The 21,062-nt window shown below is 38.8% G+C and overlaps 1 protein-coding gene across 1 annotated transcript in view; it reads right to left on the bottom strand.

Moving 5' to 3' along the window:
* Nucleotides 1-18,463, bottom strand: part of MS3_00003982 (uncharacterized protein) — a 34,304-nt gene extending 15,841 nt beyond the window's left edge. Inside the window, exons 1-6 of the mRNA XM_035731765.2 lie at nt 17,510-18,463; nt 15,050-15,216; nt 12,744-12,975; nt 12,291-12,457; nt 10,225-10,444; nt 7,602-7,768 (exon numbers count right to left, since the gene is read on the bottom strand). Of these exons, the coding sequence (XP_035589731.2) occupies nt 7,602-7,768; nt 10,225-10,444; nt 12,291-12,457; nt 12,744-12,975; nt 15,050-15,143 (880 nt within the window). The 5' untranslated portion in view covers nt 15,144-15,216; nt 17,510-18,463. The remainder of the gene's footprint in view (nt 1-7,601; nt 7,769-10,224; nt 10,445-12,290; nt 12,458-12,743; nt 12,976-15,049; nt 15,217-17,509) is intronic.
* Nucleotides 18,464-21,062: the final 2,599 nt, after the last annotated feature.

Below are 21,062 nucleotides of genomic sequence, written 5' to 3'. Positions count from 1 at the left end.
GGTTTCGTGCTACTTGGCACTCGTCAGCAAGGTGTACCTGTAATCTTGAGGGAACTGGTGCTCCCTGGCGGATTCGATCTCGTGTCACCCAGCTTCACAGTCAGAGACGTTACCACTGAGCTATCCGAGCCGTGACTAACCTCCTGTAGGACTGAGATGTAATCACAATTGATTGATCACTGGGTGGTGATCAATCTCATGCTTGTCTAGTCCTTATTAGTGCAGATCGAATGCTATCGATCATGTTGCAATGTGGCCACCAGTCTAGGTGACTCGACACTGCGGGCACTATGTATTGAGATTAGATGGTGGTTGGAGGTAGTCAACAGGAAACCCTGGACCCGGGTTTCGTGCTACTTGGCACTCGTCAGCAAGGTGTACCTGTAATCTTGAGGGAACTGGTGCTCCCTGGCGGATTCGATCTCGTGTCACCCAGCTTCACAGTCAGAGACGTTACCACTGAGCTATCCGAGCCGTGACTAACCTCCTGTAGGACTGAGATGTAATCACAATTGATTGATCACTGGGTGGTGATCAATCTCATGCTTGTCTAGTCCTTATTAGTGCAGATCGAATGCTATCGATCATGTTGCAATGTGGCCACCAGTCTAGGTGACTCGACACTGCGGGCACTATGTATTGAGATTAGATGGTGGTTGGAGGTAGTCAACAGGAAACCCTGGACCCGGGTTTCGTGCTACTTGGCACTCGTCAGCAAGGTGTACCTGTAATCTTGAGGGAACTGGTGCTCCCTGGCGGATTCGATCTCGTGTCACCCAGCTTCACAGTCAGAGACGTTACCACTGAGCTATCCGAGCCGTGACTAACCTCCTGTAGGACTGAGATGTAATCACAATTGATTGATCACTGGGTGGTGATCAATCTCATGCTTGTCTAGTCCTTATTAGTGCAGATCGAATGCTATCGATCATGTTGCAATGTGGCCACCAGTCTAGGTGACTCGACACTGCGGGCACTATGTATTGAGATTAGATGGTGGTTGGAGGTAGTCAACAGGAAACCCTGGACCCGGGTTTCGTGCTACTTGGCACTCGTCAGCAAGGTGTACCTGTAATCTTGAGGGAACTGGTGCTCCCTGGCGGATTCGATCTCGTGTCACCCAGCTTCACAGTCAGAGACGTTACCACTGAGCTATCCGAGCCGTGACTAACCTCCTGTAGGACTGAGATGTAATCACAATTGATTGATCACTGGGTGGTGATCAATCTCATGCTTGTCTAGTCCTTATTAGTGCAGATCGAATGCTATCGATCATGTTGCAATGTGGCCACCAGTCTAGGTGACTCGACACTGCGGGCACTATGTATTGAGATTAGATGGTGGTTGGAGGTAGTCAACAGGAAACCCTGGACCCGGGTTTCGTGCTACTTGGCACTCGTCAGCAAGGTGTACCTGTAATCTTGAGGGAACTGGTGCTCCCTGGCGGATTCGATCTCGTGTCACCCAGCTTCACAGTCAGAGACGTTACCACTGAGCTATCCGAGCCGTGACTAACCTCCTGTAGGACTGAGATGTAATCACAATTGATTGATCACTGGGTGGTGATCAATCTCATGCTTGTCTAGTCCTTATTAGTGCAGATCGAATGCTATCGATCATGTTGCAATGTGGCCACCAGTCTAGGTGACTCGACACTGCGGGCACTATGTATTGAGATTAGATGGTGGTTGGAGGTAGTCAACAGGAAACCCTGGACCCGGGTTTCGTGCTACTTGGCACTCGTCAGCAAGGTGTACCTGTAATCTTGAGGGAACTGGTGCTCCCTGGCGGATTCGATCTCGTGTCACCCAGCTTCACAGTCAGAGACGTTACCACTGAGCTATCCGAGCCGTGACTAACCTCCTGTAGGACTGAGATGTAATCACAATTGATTGATCACTGGGTGGTGATCAATCTCATGCTTGTCTAGTCCTTATTAGTGCAGATCGAATGCTATCGATCATGTTGCAATGTGGCCACCAGTCTAGGTGACTCGACACTGCGGGCACTATGTATTGAGATTAGATGGTGGTTGGAGGTAGTCAACAGGAAACCCTGGACCCGGGTTTCGTGCTACTTGGCACTCGTCAGCAAGGTGTACCTGTAATCTTGAGGGAACTGGTGCTCCCTGGCGGATTCGATCTCGTGTCACCCAGCTTCACAGTCAGAGACGTTACCACTGAGCTATCCGAGCCGTGACTAACCTCCTGTAGGACTGAGATGTAATCACAATTGATTGATCACTGGGTGGTGATCAATCTCATGCTTGTCTAGTCCTTATTAGTGCAGATCGAATGCTATCGATCATGTTGCAATGTGGCCACCAGTCTAGGTGACTCGACACTGCGGGCACTATGTATTGAGATTAGATGGTGGTTGGAGGTAGTCAACAGGAAACCCTGGACCCGGGTTTCGTGCTACTTGGCACTCGTCAGCAAGGTGATACCTGTAATCTTGAGGGAACTGGTGCAATCAATGGCGGATTCGATCTCGTGTCACCCAGCTTCACAGTCAGGAGACGTTACCACTGAGCTATCCGAGCCGTGATAGCTCAGTGGTAACGTCTCTGACTGTGAAGCTGGGTGACACGAGATCGAATCCGCCAGGGAGCACCAGTTCCCTCAAGATTACAGGTACACCTTGCTGACGAGTGCCAAGTAGCACGAAACCCGGGTCCAGGGTTTCCTGTTGACTACCTCCAACCACCATCTAATCTCAATACATAGTGCCCGCAGTGTCGAGTCACCTAGACTGGTGGCCACATTGCAACATGATCGATAGCATTCGATCTGCACTAATAAGGACTAGACAAGCATGAGATTGATCACCACCCAGTGATCAATCAATTGTGATTACATCTCAGTCCTACAGGAGGTTAGTCACGGCTCGGATAGCTCAGTGGTAACGTCTCTGACTGTGAAGCTGGGTGACACGAGATCGAATCCGCCAGGGAGCACCAGTTCCCTCAAGATTACAGGTACACCTTGCTGACGAGTGCCAAGTAGCACGAAACCCGGGTCCAGGGTTTCCTGTTGACTACCTCCAACCACCATCTAATCTCAATACATAGTGCCCGCAGTGTCGAGTCACCTAGACTGGTGGCCACATTGCAACATGATCGATAGCATTCGATCTGCACTAATAAGGACTAGACAAGCATGAGATTGATCACCACCCAGTGATCAATCAATTGTGATTACATCTCAGTCCTACAGGAGGTTAGTCACGGCTCGGATAGCTCAGTGGTAACGTCTCTGACTGTGAAGCTGGGTGACACGAGATCGAATCCGCCAGGGAGCACCAGTTCCCTCAAGATTACAGGTACACCTTGCTGACGAGTGCCAAGTAGCACGAAACCCGGGTCCAGGGTTTCCTGTTGACTACCTCCAACCACCATCTAATCTCAATACATAGTGCCCGCAGTGTCGAGTCACCTAGACTGGTGGCCACATTGCAACATGATCGATAGCATTCGATCTGCACTAATAAGGACTAGACAAGCATGAGATTGATCACCACCCAGTGATCAATCAATTGTGATTACATCTCAGTCCTACAGGAGGTTAGTCACGGCTCGGATAGCTCAGTGGTAACGTCTCTGACTGTGAAGCTGGGTGACACGAGATCGAATCCGCCAGGGAGCACCAGTTCCCTCAAGATTACAGGTACACCTTGCTGACGAGTGCCAAGTAGCACGAAACCCGGGTCCAGGGTTTCCTGTTGACTACCTCCAACCACCATCTAATCTCAATACATAGTGCCCGCAGTGTCGAGTCACCTAGACTGGTGGCCACATTGCAACATGATCGATAGCATTCGATCTGCACTAATAAGGACTAGACAAGCATGAGATTGATCACCACCCAGTGATCAATCAATTGTGATTACATCTCAGTCCTACAGGAGGTTAGTCACGGCTCGGATAGCTCAGTGGTAACGTCTCTGACTGTGAAGCTGGGTGACACGAGATCGAATCCGCCAGGGAGCACCAGTTCCCTCAAGATTACAGGTACACCTTGCTGACGAGTGCCAAGTAGCACGAAACCCGGGTCCAGGGTTTCCTGTTGACTACCTCCAACCACCATCTAATCTCAATACATAGTGCCCGCAGTGTCGAGTCACCTAGACTGGTGGCCACATTGCAACATGATCGATAGCATTCGATCTGCACTAATAAGGACTAGACAAGCATGAGATTGATCACCACCCAGTGATCAATCAATTGTGATTACATCTCAGTCCTACAGGAGGTTAGTCACGGCTCGGATAGCTCAGTGGTAACGTCTCTGACTGTGAAGCTGGGTGACACGAGATCGAATCCGCCAGGGAGCACCAGTTCCCTCAAGATTACAGGTACACCTTGCTGACGAGTGCCAAGTAGCACGAAACCCGGGTCCAGGGTTTCCTGTTGACTACCTCCAACCACCATCTAATCTCAATACATAGTGCCCGCAGTGTCGAGTCACCTAGACTGGTGGCCACATTGCAACATGATCGATAGCATTCGATCTGCACTAATAAGGACTAGACAAGCATGAGATTGATCACCACCCAGTGATCAATCAATTGTGATTACATCTCAGTCCTACAGGAGGTTAGTCACGGCTCGGATAGCTCAGTGGTAACGTCTCTGACTGTGAAGCTGGGTGACACGAGATCGAATCCGCCAGGGAGCACCAGTTCCCTCAAGATTACAGGTACACCTTGCTGACGAGTGCCAAGTAGCACGAAACCCGGGTCCAGGGTTTCCTGTTGACTACCTCCAACCACCATCTAATCTCAATACATAGTGCCCGCAGTGTCGAGTCACCTAGACTGGTGGCCACATTGCAACATGATCGATAGCATTCGATCTGCACTAATAAGGACTAGACAAGCATGAGATTGATCACCACCCAGTGATCAATCAATTGTGATTACATCTCAGTCCTACAGGAGGTTAGTCACGGCTCGGATAGCTCAGTGGTAACGTCTCTGACTGTGAAGCTGGGTGACACGAGATCGAATCCGCCAGGGAGCACCAGTTCCCTCAAGATTACAGGTACACCTTGCTGACGAGTGCCAAGTAGCACGAAACCCGGGTCCAGGGTTTCCTGTTGACTACCTCCAACCACCATCTAATCTCAATACATAGTGCCCGCAGTGTCGAGTCACCTAGACTGGTGGCCACATTGCAACATGATCGATAGCATTCGATCTGCACTAATAAGGACTAGACAAGCATGAGATTGATCACCACCCAGTGATCAATCAATTGTGATTACATCTCAGTCCTACAGGAGGTTAGTCACGGCTCGGATAGCTCAGTGGTAACGTCTCTGACTGTGAAGCTGGGTGACACGAGATCGAATCCGCCAGGGAGCACCAGTTCCCTCAAGATTACAGGTACACCTTGCTGACGAGTGCCAAGTAGCACGAAACCCGGGTCCAGGGTTTCCTGTTGACTACCTCCAACCACCATCTAATCTCAATACATAGTGCCCGCAGTGTCGAGTCACCTAGACTGGTGGCCACATTGCAACATGATCGATAGCATTCGATCTGCACTAATAAGGACTAGACAAGCATGAGATTGATCACCACCCAGTGATCAATCAATTGTGATTACATCTCAGTCCTACAGGAGGTTAGTCACGGCTCGGATAGCTCAGTGGTAACGTCTCTGACTGTGAAGCTGGGTGACACGAGATCGAATCCGCCAGGGAGCACCAGTTCCCTCAAGATTACAGGTACACCTTGCTGACGAGTGCCAAGTAGCACGAAACCCGGGTCCAGGGTTTCCTGTTGACTACCTCCAACCACCATCTAATCTCAATACATAGTGCCCGCAGTGTCGAGTCACCTAGACTGGTGGCCACATTGCAACATGATCGATAGCATTCGATCTGCACTAATAAGGACTAGACAAGCATGAGATTGATCACCACCCAGTGATCAATCAATTGTGATTACATCTCAGTCCTACAGGAGGTTAGTCACGGCTCGGATAGCTCAGTGGTAACGTCTCTGACTGTGAAGCTGGGTGACACGAGATCGAATCCGCCAGGGAGCACCAGTTCCCTCAAGATTACAGGTACACCTTGCTGACGAGTGCCAAGTAGCACGAAACCCGGGTCCAGGGTTTCCTGTTGACTACCTCCAACCACCATCTAATCTCAATACATAGTGCCCGCAGTGTCGAGTCACCTAGACTGGTGGCCACATTGCAACATGATCGATAGCATTCGATCTGCACTAATAAGGACTAGACAAGCATGAGATTGATCACCACCCAGTGATCAATCAATTGTGATTACATCTCAGTCCTACAGGAGGTTAGTCACGGCTCGGATAGCTCAGTGGTAACGTCTCTGACTGTGAAGCTGGGTGACACGAGATCGAATCCGCCAGGGAGCACCAGTTCCCTCAAGATTACAGGTACACCTTGCTGACGAGTGCCAAGTAGCACGAAACCCGGGTCCAGGGTTTCCTGTTGACTACCTCCAACCACCATCTAATCTCAATACATAGTGCCCGCAGTGTCGAGTCACCTAGACTGGTGGCCACATTGCAACATGATCGATAGCATTCGATCTGCACTAATAAGGACTAGACAAGCATGAGATTGATCACCACCCAGTGATCAATCAATTGTGATTACATCTCAGTCCTACAGGAGGTTAGTCACGGCTCGGATAGCTCAGTGGTAACGTCTCTGACTGTGAAGCTGGGTGACACGAGATCGAATCCGCCAGGGAGCACCAGTTCCCTCAAGATTACAGGTACACCTTGCTGACGAGTGCCAAGTAGCACGAAACCCGGGTCCAGGGTTTCCTGTTGACTACCTCCAACCACCATCTAATCTCAATACATAGTGCCCGCAGTGTCGAGTCACCTAGACTGGTGGCCACATTGCAACATGATCGATAGCATTCGATCTGCACTAATAAGGACTAGACAAGCATGAGATTGATCACCACCCAGTGATCAATCAATTGTAAAACCATTATATTATACTTCCTCACTTATATAAATAAATATGGACAACTGCGGACACTCGTTCGATTGGAAAAATGTGGAAATATTGGACAGAGGAAATTCCAAAAACACTAGAGAATTTTTAGAAGCCTGGCACTCAGGTCAATCAGCAATCAACAAGCACATTGTAATCGATCCAATTTATCAACCAATCAGGAAAATTATGCACAAATATGGGAACAAAAATCAAACCACTGGAAGACACAACCAAAACGAAGGAGTAAACAATGACAAATTTAAGGTCAATAAGGACCAATCAACGTCGAGGTGTACAGAATAAGCTGTGAAACGTATATGAAGAAATTCGAACACTTCACTTCTATCTGAAGTTTTTGCTGATGATGTCGTTCAGAAGAAGGATGAAAGCTCCACGACCAAACCATCCAGCTCAGAGAACAGAACTCCATCAAAGTCCTTCAGATAAACATACAAAAAGAAAACTTGCAAAAAAAGATATTATTACTATCGTTTAGATAAACCTCATACTTTAGTGATTGGAATCGACCAAATCTATCGCTTGAACGAATATTAATGATTGAAAAGTAAGATGAATTATCATTATTTCAGTAAACAGAGAATCTTACCACATGATCTTGGATCTTCATCTGATCTATCTGGGCAATCATACTTCCCATCACAAAACACTGCTCTTGGCAAGCATTCACCAGATCTACATTTTAATTGCCCAGGTGGACATTCACTTATGATTTCTACATCAACTTCTTTAACAATATTTACTGATACAATACATCTAAGAAAATTAAATAATAGGTAAAATTTCATTTTAATTCGCTTATAACTATAAATGTTGAAATTCTCACTAGCCATTGAGTTTAAATGATCAATTAAAGTTTCAACACTAAAATAATTTACTATAGATTGACATTTTCTATTGTCATAGAAGTAATATTCGAATATTCACTTAGTCGAATCAGTTACCGTTAACGATAACTTTTCCTGTAAAGAAACCTTTTCTTAATCTACATTTATAGTGGTCATATTAAATATACTGATTTAGTTTGCTTAACCTAAAATTTGGCAAAAATTCAGTTACCATTAGGAGAATTTGTGGAGATTGGAGCATTTTACTAGTTGAATTCACGAGTTAATCTAAACTAGACCATAATTGAGAACCTGGAAGCACTAGATGGCCGTTTCGTCCTAGTATGGGACTCAGCAGTGCGCATCCACGATCATGATCGTGTGCTCGCTAGTGACTAGGTTCAAGATGTAACTCCTGGAGTTTGTTGAGGAACCATGACCAACGGAGTCCAGTCCGTGTCAAGTGTGAAAGAGTTATCCACCTCAGACAAAAGATGAAAGGTTATGCAAAATCCTGGGGTGATTGAAGTCAAACATTAATAACATTGGATACTGACTGAGTGATCTATAGCGCGATACCGAAATTGCTGTGTTCGATTACGGAGTGCGAGATTGTGGATGAACAATTTTGAGGAGTCCCATACTAGGACAAGACTCCTGTTCAATGCTTCTAGGTTTTAAATAGTGGTCTAGCTTAGATTGGCTCGTGAATTCGACTTCTAAAAGATTTGGTTGGTTATTGATCATTAGTAAACAGTAATATAAACGATACAACTCATTTAAATTATATTCCCATCAAATCAATAATTTCCATAGTTTCTGCTTATAATTAACATATTACGGTCGAAACAATATTGTTTCTATACTGTTGATTCATGATCATTCTCATAAACGTCTAAATGTAATGTAGGATCTTAATAAAGCTTTATTTGGATATATCGGTTATTGTTTCCATTAAACTAAATGAAAATGTAACACGTTAATTTATTGTAAGTTAGAATAATATTTACTGATAATCTATTTTTCATGCCAAATATAGAACAGACGAAGGCTCTGTCTGTAAAGTTTTTAACCAGCATTTTCGCAGTACGACATGGAAGTAAACACCATTCATTGTTTATTAATTCTTGTTTCAAATGATGAGTTTATAATACTCACAATAATTTATCACTTAACATTAAATACTTCTAATTATGAACGACTCTATTCTAGGTATTATAACTTATAAATAGAACAATATTCTTTTGATGAAATATTTTGTATCATTTACATTCACTATACTAAATTTAACTGGTTTACACTTCTTGATTGACTTTATAACTACACTACAACAATGACTTCTGTATGTATATCATTAATTTTTTTAAAAACATCTCATCTTTGATAATGAGATTAGTTCAGTTCTATCTTTCTTTTCAAGTAAATCTATATAATTTCAGTAGACAACTGGAAAATTCTCCATCTTGACCAAATTAACGTATTTTGAATAATTATTAATAGTGTATAGATTACTTAATTGCTTACGTCTGTTACTCCTCGTGAAGGAGCATAAGCCGCTCACAAGCACTCTCCATCTAACTCTGTCCTTAGCAGTCCTTTCAAGTTGCTATTCATCCTTCTCATGTCTGCTTCCAATTCTCAAGGCAGAGTGCCCTTTGACCTTCCACTTTCCCGCTTCCCTTCAGGGTTCAAAGTTATCACTTGTCTCGTGGTGCAGTTTGATGATTTCCGAAATGTATGTCCTATCTACTTCCAACATCGTTTTTTAATTTCTTCTTTATTTGGAAACTGGTTTGTTCTCCTCCACAGTAGGCTGTTGCTGATGGTATCCAGCCAATGAATATTGAGTATCTTGCGTAAACAACTATTTGTAAATACTTGTACCTTCTTGATCATGGTCGTAATAGTTCTCCAAGTTTCAGCTCCGTATAGTAGAACTGTGTTGACATTTCTATTGAAGATTGTGACCTTGATATTGGTTGAGAGTTGTTTTGAGTTCTATATGTTCTTGGATTGTAGGAATGCGGCCCTTACTTTGCCAATCCTCGTCTTTACGTCTACATCCGATCCTTCTTGTTCGTCGATGATGCTTCCCAGGTACGTGAAGGATTGCACATTTTCCAGAGTTTCGCCATCAAGTGTGATTGGGTTGATGTTCTCCGTGTTGTATTCGAGGATCTCGCTTTTTCCTTGGTGTATGTTGAGGCCTACTGATGCAGAGGCTAGTGTGTAGATTAAGCAAACTATAAACTCTACTGATAGGTGAGAATTTACTGCTGTTTGAAAAATCCATAATTTTATGCTTAATATACGCTATAAACCTTTTAAAATGAATAGTGTTTACTACTAGAAAATTATAATTAATGGATTAGATTTAATTCTTACTTAAATCTGTGTGCACCAATTTCTGATAAACCAGTTGGCGCTGTCACTACTATAGTTTGAAGACTTGGACGAGTAACAACAAAACGATTATCTCTTTCTACTGAACGCTCGTCAAACGTTACTTGAGGAGATACGCCTGGGATTGACGTTGAACATTCGAATTGAAAACGTTGATATGGGACTACACGAATCGAACCTGGTGTCACTCTGATGTTTACAGCTAAAATAAAAGAAGTGATACAAAATCTGTAGAAAGAAATATGACAACTATTTTCCAGATGCTTTAAGATTTGATTTGATAGTTTTATCGTAGGCCAGACTATAGGTGAAGACATTGCGGAACATAGACTGTATTTGGCTTTAGCATCAACAATATAGTGTTTTCAAGGCATCAATTTTTGGTTACACTAAACTTTAATGCAGCTAGTTAGTATGAAGTCTAATAATAGGAATTTTGTGGAGATTCCTATCAACCTAAATGTAATTTTCATCTCAAACTGTGAAAAATGATAATCCACTGATGCCATTTGATGTAATTTCCTCTAAACTACAAACTGATAAAAATTGAAACAATCAGACATCCGAATCTCAACTAGTTGGTCTAAGGGCGCTAATGTTAGCCATCAGAACTGGGGGTCTTGGGTGATATCTCGTGTAGGAATGTGAGTTCTCACTCACGAGAATTTCTGTAACTGAACGAACTAGGTAGTTTCTAATGCGTCTTCAAATCATGTCATCTCTTAATATGAATTATCTTCAAATGAATTTATATATCATTCATTTATAGCAATGGTGTAATGAATTAATTCGCGTTCTCAACGTGGGGTTGGATATTGGAGAAAAATGTCCTCCTATCTGAGAATGTTAAGTCTTTAAATGATTTTACGATGAAAGTATAAACTGAATTTTATCAGATTGTACGTTCTTGCTCTACTATTCTCATGTTCCTACAAGTGATGGCTATAAAATGTTATTGTTTGAATATCATCTTGTCATAAAAGTTTAAGAGCTGCCCTAGTGGAGGACATAATTAAGTCATCGACACAAGTAGTATGGTGCACACTGTGCATCGATTTATTATAAATGGATAGAAAGATTGACTATTTTCAAAAGTTTAAACATTTTGGTAAAAGTTAAATAATACAATTCATTTTCCCTTTACGGTTTTTCAGTCGAAAACAGAATAAACTGAAAATGGATTTTCTTGTGTTGTAATTATGAGGAACCATTGAGCTGAATATGAAGACAATCGCAAACGGTACTGGACGAGGGTTGAGTTATATCATTGTATCAGCTGTTTAATATTCGATATTTCAGCCAAAATCTTGAAGTATTGAGAAGGTTGATTTCATGCGGGAAAACATGTTTGATCGTACTTGGATTCTGATATTTTTGAAAATAAATGTTTCTAATAATAAGATATTCGTCAAAAGTAGTAAGTTATATAATTTAGAATAATTTCTTTAATATTTTGATTTTATGAAGTGCCTACTCTAAGTGGATTTATTTTCAAACTAAATGGATTTTGATTCACTTGGTATTGTTTTACTTGAATCTTCCCACTGATGTTTAGGACTGAAATTGATCAGTCTGTTATTGGCATAGGTGCATACTGTGCGTATTGCCTAGATATTGCATTAATTAACAAGCATTATAGGCAAAGATGCTGGACTCGAATCCCAGAGTGAACATCAACGCTGAGATGCAGGTACATCCAGCTGACGAGTTCCAAACAGGACGAAACGCGAGTCTTAGATTCCACTGCTAGCCACTATCCATCTTTGGTTATAAATGGATTTTGTTTTTGTTACCTTTAAAAAATTTGCCAATCCGTGTCACTGTCTGCTTAATTCTTGCTCATTGTTGTGTATTCGGTTTTCATAACTTCAACTCACCGAAGTTAAAAAACTCAAACAGTGAAAACATAAAATGTCGTAAAATTCTATTCAAAAAGATTAATTCATGGTTTGCGATAGACCTATCAAACTTTTGTTATGAAATATGACTATTAAAGTAAAAATAGGATTAAAAAATAATAAAAAATAACAATCTAAGAACTTGTTTACCACAGTATCGTTCATTTTCATCTGAACTATCTGAACAATCCGATTTGCCATCACAAAATACATTAGATGGTAAACATCGTCCATCCATACATTGAAACTGTCCACTTGGACAAGGTCTTTCAATTTCTATTACAGCAGTTCTATTTTCTAATCCAGGAAATATACAACTACAATCAAAACAAAAATTGTTTCGTTAACTGTATGCAAGATAAACATGAATAGTCTGAGAATACAATAGATTAAGAGTGATTATTTGTATATAATTTAACTTGACTACAATAGGTGACTGATAAAAAAATATCCAAATGAGGATAGGATAAGATTTTATACCTAACACATTATTCAATAAATTCTCAAGTGATGGCGGTTGATTACACTTGTATTTGAAATAATTATTAATAACCATTCATGTTATATATAGTTATTCAAATAAGTTTACAGTTTAGAACTTACTAAATCTGGAATGGATGATCTCTATCTGTTAAACCATATATTGCATTTACTTGAAGATGATTTGGTGAAAGGTATATTACATTAAAACGTGGATCTTGACTTACAAGTATACCACTAGGTAATCGAGCTTCTGGTTTTATCCCAGGAACAAAAGAAATACATTCAAATTCAAAACGTTTATACGGTTGAACATGAATAATGCTTGGTTTAACTTCCACCTGTACAATTTCCCCTATTTTATAAAATAAAGATGTTAATTATTTTTATTTGGAAAAAAAATATTCACAAGGTATATTGTGTAGTTTAATAGAGGTAAATATAAATCTACAATAATAAAACATTGAAAGAATATTCTCGATGACTTTACTGTAATTTTTTTTTAAAATTTATAGTACAGTTCTTTTCTTGGCAACATAATTACTTGATGTAATTAGGTGAATTGAATTATGTTATAACTTGTGCCTTGTGTCCTATTAATGTATGACGTAATGATAACGCCAATTAGAGAACAGTGAATTATCGACCGGACCAATGACGCATAAAACCTGTACGGGAAGTCTACAGTACTTGTCGGTCCTGCTTCCGACCTAGCCCTGCCTATTAAGTTCAGAACACCAATCTCAACCTCTCCGATATGAATCATATGTTTCAAACATACTGGGTTTATATACTAACCAAACAGACCACATCGTATTATAAAAAAGAAATAACATTTGTACAAGATTTTGCCAAATGTGGCTGTGATTGTAGGAGACAGACTGAGTGTAACTCAAGAATGATAAATCATATAACAATGGTTCATAATTCAAAATAAAGCTTATGATAAGAGAAACACGAATATGAATGGTTTAGTTATTTAACAATTATACAATAAAAATATGCGTATTGTATTAGTCCAGAAATAGATTCCAACAGTTACCATTCATTATTCTCATAGGGATATAAAAAATTACTTAAATATAAAACAAGTTTTTAAAGAAACATAATAGACCGGTGTCATATTTAAAACAAACAACACAGTAATAAGGTGATGAGAAAGAGTTCATCTCTTTATGTTTTCCAAATTTCACAGTATTAATTATGGGAAAAAATTATCAATATTTAAGTTACTAATAATCTAGACTACTAGTAGTATTGACTAGTAATATTGTAGTGAACGAAAACACAATTGAGGATAATCGAATGTACTTGAATGCAAAATTACAGAATATTTTAGTAAAATCTGAGAACCATACAGTAAGTATTTCATTTGCAAAATGTTAATCAATCGTCTCAAACTTCAGTTTTCTTTCGATTCCACACCAATCATTCTTCATTCTCGTTCTCTTCTTAACCTTATGCCTCTGGGCATTTCGCTTTTGAGTGACGATACATACTTCTTATATCTGTTAAAATCAGTAGCAAATATCGCGATATGAAATAGCTGAATTGATAGATATCTCAGAGCATAAATAGAAGATTAGTTGTAAACTTTCATTACAATAACCATATGTGTTAAAAATTAGCCAGTATAAATTATAATTAGAAGTTCTGCTTGTTTGATCAGAAACTGAAGTATTTTATATCACTTCTCTAATTTATGAAATAACCCTCTATTCATATGAACATAGTAAATACTTCATAAAGCATAGTAACTAATGAATGTGGAAAATAATATTAATAATATCAAGATGGTGGAGAAGATTTGTAGCTTAGGTGGATGATTTTGAAGTAAACAATGACAAATTTAAGGTCAATAAGAACCAATCAACGTCGAGATGTACAGAATAAGCTGTGAAACGTATATGAAGAAATTCGAACACTTCACTTCTATCTGAAGTTTGTGCTGATGATGTTGTTCAGAAGAAGGATGAAAGCTCCACGACCAAACCATCCAGCTCAGAGAACAAAACTCCATCAAAATTAATGATATCAACTTGACCAAACTAGAGTACTTAGAATGTAATAATAAATTTCACATATTATCTACAGGAAACATTATACACTTACACAAACGACAACTATATATCATTTCTTATTTAGTTATGAATAAATTTATATAAAAACAAAGACCAACCAGATATGAATTATAGCTTTGTATCTTTTTTAATATAAACAAATGATTAATAAGCAACTAAATTTAAACAGTAGGATATGACTTACAATAAGCATTTGTAATTTTTAGCTAATAAGATCTCAATATATAAAAAAATTAATTGAGTTTTGGTAAATTTGAGATAGAGCTCATTAGTTACTCTTTGTAAAGAATGAAACAATTTGAAATATTAAGACAATAATAAAGTATTTAATAGTTTATTTAAACTTACTACAATATGGAGGTCGTTCATCTGAACCATCAGAACAATCAACTCGACCGTTACAAAAATCCCTTTCTGGAAGACATGTTCCATCTTTACACATGAATTCATCATGAGGACATCGTCGTCGAATATAAACATCTATCTCCTCCTCTGGTCCACCAGGGAATGTACATCTGTGAAATAATTAGCAAGAATTACATTAGTAATACTACTTTATATCTAGCAATTGATTTGCAGGTAAGATATTATTCACCATCAAATTAAAAAGAAATAAAATATGTAAAGATTTTTCGATTTTAAATCAAACAATACAATGATCAAAGAAGTTTAACATTTTGATCTGGTTTATAACTTTTAAACTATGAATGAAACTAAGCTTGATATTCAAACTGTGGTGCGTGCTACTTATATTGATGTAAGTAGTATATGACGCGAGTTAAAAATGTAATGTCTGGCAGCAGAAGATGGGGGAAGATCAAGAAAGGAAGGGCGGGAACACAATGCAATTTGTAAGAAAACGCATGAACAATGAAATGTGAGACAACTCGATTGTCCCTACCCGTGTTCTGTTCACTACAAAATTGATTGTACTATTTTATTATAATTAGAGAGGTTTCGTTGATTTTTAACATATTTAATATAGATAGTGAAATAGATATATGCAAAAGAATCATTTAATTAAATTTTATGAAATCGCTGAATTACTCGGTAATTTACATTTACTCTTCAAATAAATTAGACAATACACTGTATCATTATATACAATGTGTTAAAATTAGTCTTCATTTCTGGATCGCATCTGTTTATTTGTATAGTATAAAGTACTGTTTATTCAATACCAAGTAGTTTGAGTTACATTCAATAATTTTATGAGTACTGTACAGTATCTAACAATATTGATTTATGATAAAGACGAATGTAAATCAACAGTTAGATGGGGTTTCTTTATCGTAACTAATCTTTTGATTTATGATTGTATTTCACCGTTTTTTGTTAAAAATAAACCTAATTGGTGCTTATTATGTGGACTTTATTTTGAAACCATATTGACTTAAGTAGAATTAATTTGCCATTAAAAGATGGTCATAAATTTACCATCGTTCATTATTTATAATCTCACTATTAGACAATCTTATACTATTTTCTGATTTATAGACATTTTTAATAGTTGAATGTACTCGTTATAATTTAAAGGGATCGTTTTAAGGATAACTAGGCCATTAAGTTAGGTTTCCAAAAAAGGTACACATTTTTCATATAGGCATCGAAATAATGTACCGAGAAAACTCCTTTTATTAAGAGTATATTTAAAAATTTTCATGGTAATCCATATCCATGAAAATATCAAGCCAGGGTTACATCATAATCGGCAATGTTCTCCATAAAAAGTCTATCTGATGTAATTTTAAGAAGCAATAATTTCGTTAATCAAGTATATTATACCATAAAACTAAGAAATGGTATTAACATTTGTTTAAATGATAGTTTATTCGTATCAGAAGGGGTTTTGTGGAGATTGTAGTAATTTCAATGGTTGAGATTATGAGTCGATTGAAGCTAGATCACCATGGAAAACCTGGAAGCACTGCATGGCTGTTTCGCCCTGCTGTGGGACTCCTCAGCAGTGCGCATCCACGATCCCGCCTCGCGTGATGCGAACCCAGGACCTAGTGGTCTCGCGCGCAAGCGCCTAACCAGTAGACCACTGGGCCGGCATCCAACGGTGTTAATGTCTAGCTTTAACTAATCCACGAGATCGAGCGACACATACACCATTGTTATCAGTGAAGTCCTATCCCACAACTGACCTGGTTGAACTCCACTGCTCACTGCTTCTCACTAGAAATCTAGGATATACATCTTGAAGCCAGTCACTAGTGAGCATATTTTGATTAGTATCAGAAGGGGTTTTGTGGAGATTGTAGTAATTTCAATATTTGAGATCATGATAGTTTATTTAACAAGTAACCTTGGAATTTATCTAATAAAACTGGCATGATGATTTCACTGTTAAAATTAGTTTCCTCTTACATAAATGTAATGACAATAAATAATTAAGAATATCATTATTAAGTCGTCTATAAGGATAAGGAAAGCATCAGTAAAAACAGGATTTATTGCTAATCATCCTAATAATCGTCAACAATTTCAATACATAGACTCATGAGTCCTTATTTGTTCTAATAGGTTCCCAGTAAGTATCAAACAATTCTAAAAAAGTAGATGGCTAGTAAATAATATTCGATTAAACATTCTAGCATATAGACTAAAAAAGATTGTACAGCAGGAAAATTATCATCATGGAAAATACCATCAAAAGTTTTCAAAACCTTCAACTGAGTAAGTCATAGGAAAACTTATTTCTTAAGAAAGGAACTTGAGGATTAAGTCTGTATTCAGCTTGCAAAGTATATTAATTTAATCAAAAGATACATAAATGAGAGAATTCATGGCGAATCTCCTTACATGAAGCTAAGACGCTCCTTTTTTTCCGTTAAGCCATGAATCGCTTCAACGCTGACAGTGTTGGGATCAATGCGAGTAACTCGAAAGTTAGGATCTGATTCGACAAGTCTACCATCTTGGAATTTGACTATTGGTTCTATATCTGCACCTATCACAGAGCATTCAAACTTCCATTTTTCGTACGGCTGTGTATGAATGATATCTGGCACTACACGAATATTTACTCGTTCTCCTAAAAAGGGAAATAATGAAGGTAAACATTAAAATATTGCATAAAACTATTCCAGTTAGAATCAAATGCAAAATAAAATAACATGAAGAGTATTATTCAATATTTCATCCATCTGTAGAACCAATAACCACATATCATAATCTTAACATTCCATATATGGGAGGTTACCCTCAGCAGCTCTTACAGAACAGACAAGATAACGGGGTGTGCTGCATCTCGAACATCTACATCTGACCCATCCATAAAAACCTTTTTCCGCACTTGATGGTTAGAACAAATAATGCCAACATTCTTATCATCAGATATTTCAATAAGCACAGGGAATTTACTATTCAATTGCACATTCAAATTTGCTTCACCTCTGTCCTTACCGTTATCAGTAGATATTGTAGCATCCAGATCACATTTTTCAAAGCGTCACTTCTGCTGTTGATTTCTTCCATTCATTGATCTACAGTCTACGTCTCAAAATCACCTACCTAGTACAGATAATAATCAAGGTTAGACTGACCTCAGAGTTCAGATCGTCCAAATAAACGTTTTCGCATGTCGAATACATCTTGGGCGCTTATTTTCTTCCTGTAATTTTCGTACACAAATACATCAGGTTCACAACTACTACTAGGAGGCTTTCTAAACCTATGGATGAAGAACCTACCTCGAAAAAAACTTCGAGTTTCCTGAAAAGTTTTCGGACGCTAAAGATGACACTTCCCTTCGCATACACATTTAATGTAAAAATCATTTGGCTTTCGATGACTGTCTCGTATTATGAAATTTCATCCAGTCACTTTCTCATATGCTCTCAGTTGTATCAGGAGTTCTGCTTCCGCCAAAAATCATAAACCAACGAACACCTCACTGAAAGCCATATAAGCTTCACTATTTGAAATATACATAGCTGACGACAAGGTTGACTAGAACCGATAGTGTCGAACCAAATTCACTACTTTTATGGTTCCGATAATTGGGTATTTAATAAACCGACTAAAACAACGCTTTTGATTGGTGAAAATAGGGTACGGTTTGATTGATGGGAGTAATGGATTTTTAGATAAATTTTATATCAATAGAAAACTATTACGTTTAAAAAAATGTTACTATTCAGAACATATAGACTAGAGCTCCAAAAACGAATTATTATTACTTCTGGTATATGTAGAAAACGAAATGCTAGAGTGTTGGGAAACGACCAAGGAATTTGACAGATAATGATATAATATGAAATTATGAGTAAAAAAAAACACTGTCCTATAGAAAATGAGTTATGATATCAACAAGAAAAAAGAAAATATTATAGAGTATGCATAGTTCAAGAAAACACACCAGAGAAAAACAACAAATAAAAGGGTGAAAATAAAAAAAAATCAGTAGAAATAGTACGAAACATAGGCATAAAGAAACACACAAAAAACAAAGCAAAAGAAAGGGAAAAAAATATGCGAAAAAAAATGAAGAAAAAGAAGTATACATAAAAAGAGAAACAGCGAACAAATAACACAACAAAAAACAAAAAAAGAAAATAAAAATTCAAGTAAACATATATTAAAAATTCAACGTTAAGAATTTACTCAAATCTAAATGAATAAACATGGAAATCGGAAAAAGATATAAGATCTGACTTACGGCAACCAGTCTCATCTGAAGCGTCCCGACAATCTTGTCGACCATCACACCTCATTTGTTGTTCAATGCATTCACCAGAAGAACACTGATATTGACCAGGACGACAACGAGGAGCTGTTGCAAAATAATTTCATTGGCAAATAAACATACTTCAGTTAATTTTCACCATGAACACTTCATCATCAAAATCATTCAACATGAACACATGCAAAACAATCACTGAGGCATAAATCTTCTCTCAGTATTAGATCGGTGGATCAATGCTACAAATTCCCTATAGAATAGTCTCTTATTTCAAACAGTGGTTACATACATGTGCTCAGCCTTTAAGTCGATTGGTTACTACACATTCACCAACACAACCATTGCATTTTGACGGTTATCACTAACTGCTGCATTTTCTCGCACATATTCTACCATGTGATCTAGTTCTGAACACAATAATATCACACAGTTCTGGAAATAAATGACAATTTGAAAGGTGGGATTTCTCTGGAAAACACAATCCTCGTTATCGTCACCATTCTGCATATCTCTGTCTCTATCATCATCAGGATTGTCGTCCTGACCATCACTGTCTTTTCTTATTCTACTTACTCTTCTACGATGTCATTGCCCGAGTCACCATTGTCCTTATCGACGTCATCAACGACACCTGAGCAATGTCACATGACGAGCGTATTCTAGAGAACATCTTTTCTTGTTGCCGTTAATTGAAGAATCCCGTCATTCCGATATCCAGTGATTAGTGAATTGTGAGCGTTGAGTGAGATCACTCCAGCTCTGAGAATAAGTTTCGTCCACAATCTCGACTATACAGCTACCTACAGATACACGCAGAGACATATGAACATTTGCAAGATCAGGTGGACCTGTTCATCATTGACTGGACGATTTTCATACTGACCGAGGGAGCCGGTGACAACTCAACCATCCCACAATGAACGAATAATCTTCTCAGTGTTGTGTGGTCTGAACAGTGTGATTTCAACGTCTCAACGAGTTGAGACGTCGCAGTATCATTCGGTTGCTAATTGGGATATAACAACTTTCCAACCGTACGCGATACACCCACACTCCACCCACAATGCTAGTTAAGCAGTAGAATAAATCAGAAGACCAATTATTAAAATTGTCGTCTCCTGTAAACAGTTCAAGTGAACACGAACTGTAAACAAACTAAGGAATAGTAAGGAGTCGTGTACACTCGTTAAAACTAATCTGTTTTCCGAAATGTGGACATGCCTCGTAATAAGAGGTCTACCGAAAGCACTGGTTAGGTACTTCCCTAGAGGGCAATAATATAATAGCTGATCAACTAACAGCAGATAACTGAAGTTAACAGAACTGAAATTATGCGAATCATTGCTACTCTATTTCCCTCCATCAACATACAATAAGTGACCTGAAATAGCCTAAAACATATTATTATAACTCCTTTCCACCAGTGATAAAGTCAAAATTAGTGAGAAGTCAGAACAGTTAGAATACATTAAACAGCTAACTGTTTTTCGTCACTGTTAACGTTTCTCACATTTCTCACATTTCTCAATGGTCACCTAGCTAAAATGGGAAATACAGATGATATCTGACTTACGGCAACCAGTCTCATCTGAAGCGTCCCGACAATCTTGTCGACCATCACACCTCATTTGTTGTTCAATGCATTCACCAGAAGAACACTGATATTGACCA

Source organism: Schistosoma haematobium, chromosome ZW (assembly GCF_000699445.3).
Source record: "Schistosoma haematobium chromosome ZW, whole genome shotgun sequence".
Classification (NCBI taxonomy): Eukaryota; Metazoa; Platyhelminthes; class Trematoda; order Strigeidida; family Schistosomatidae; genus Schistosoma; species Schistosoma haematobium.
The sequence above is the reverse complement of the archived record's forward strand: the minus strand, read 5'-3'. Positions and strand labels throughout refer to the sequence as shown.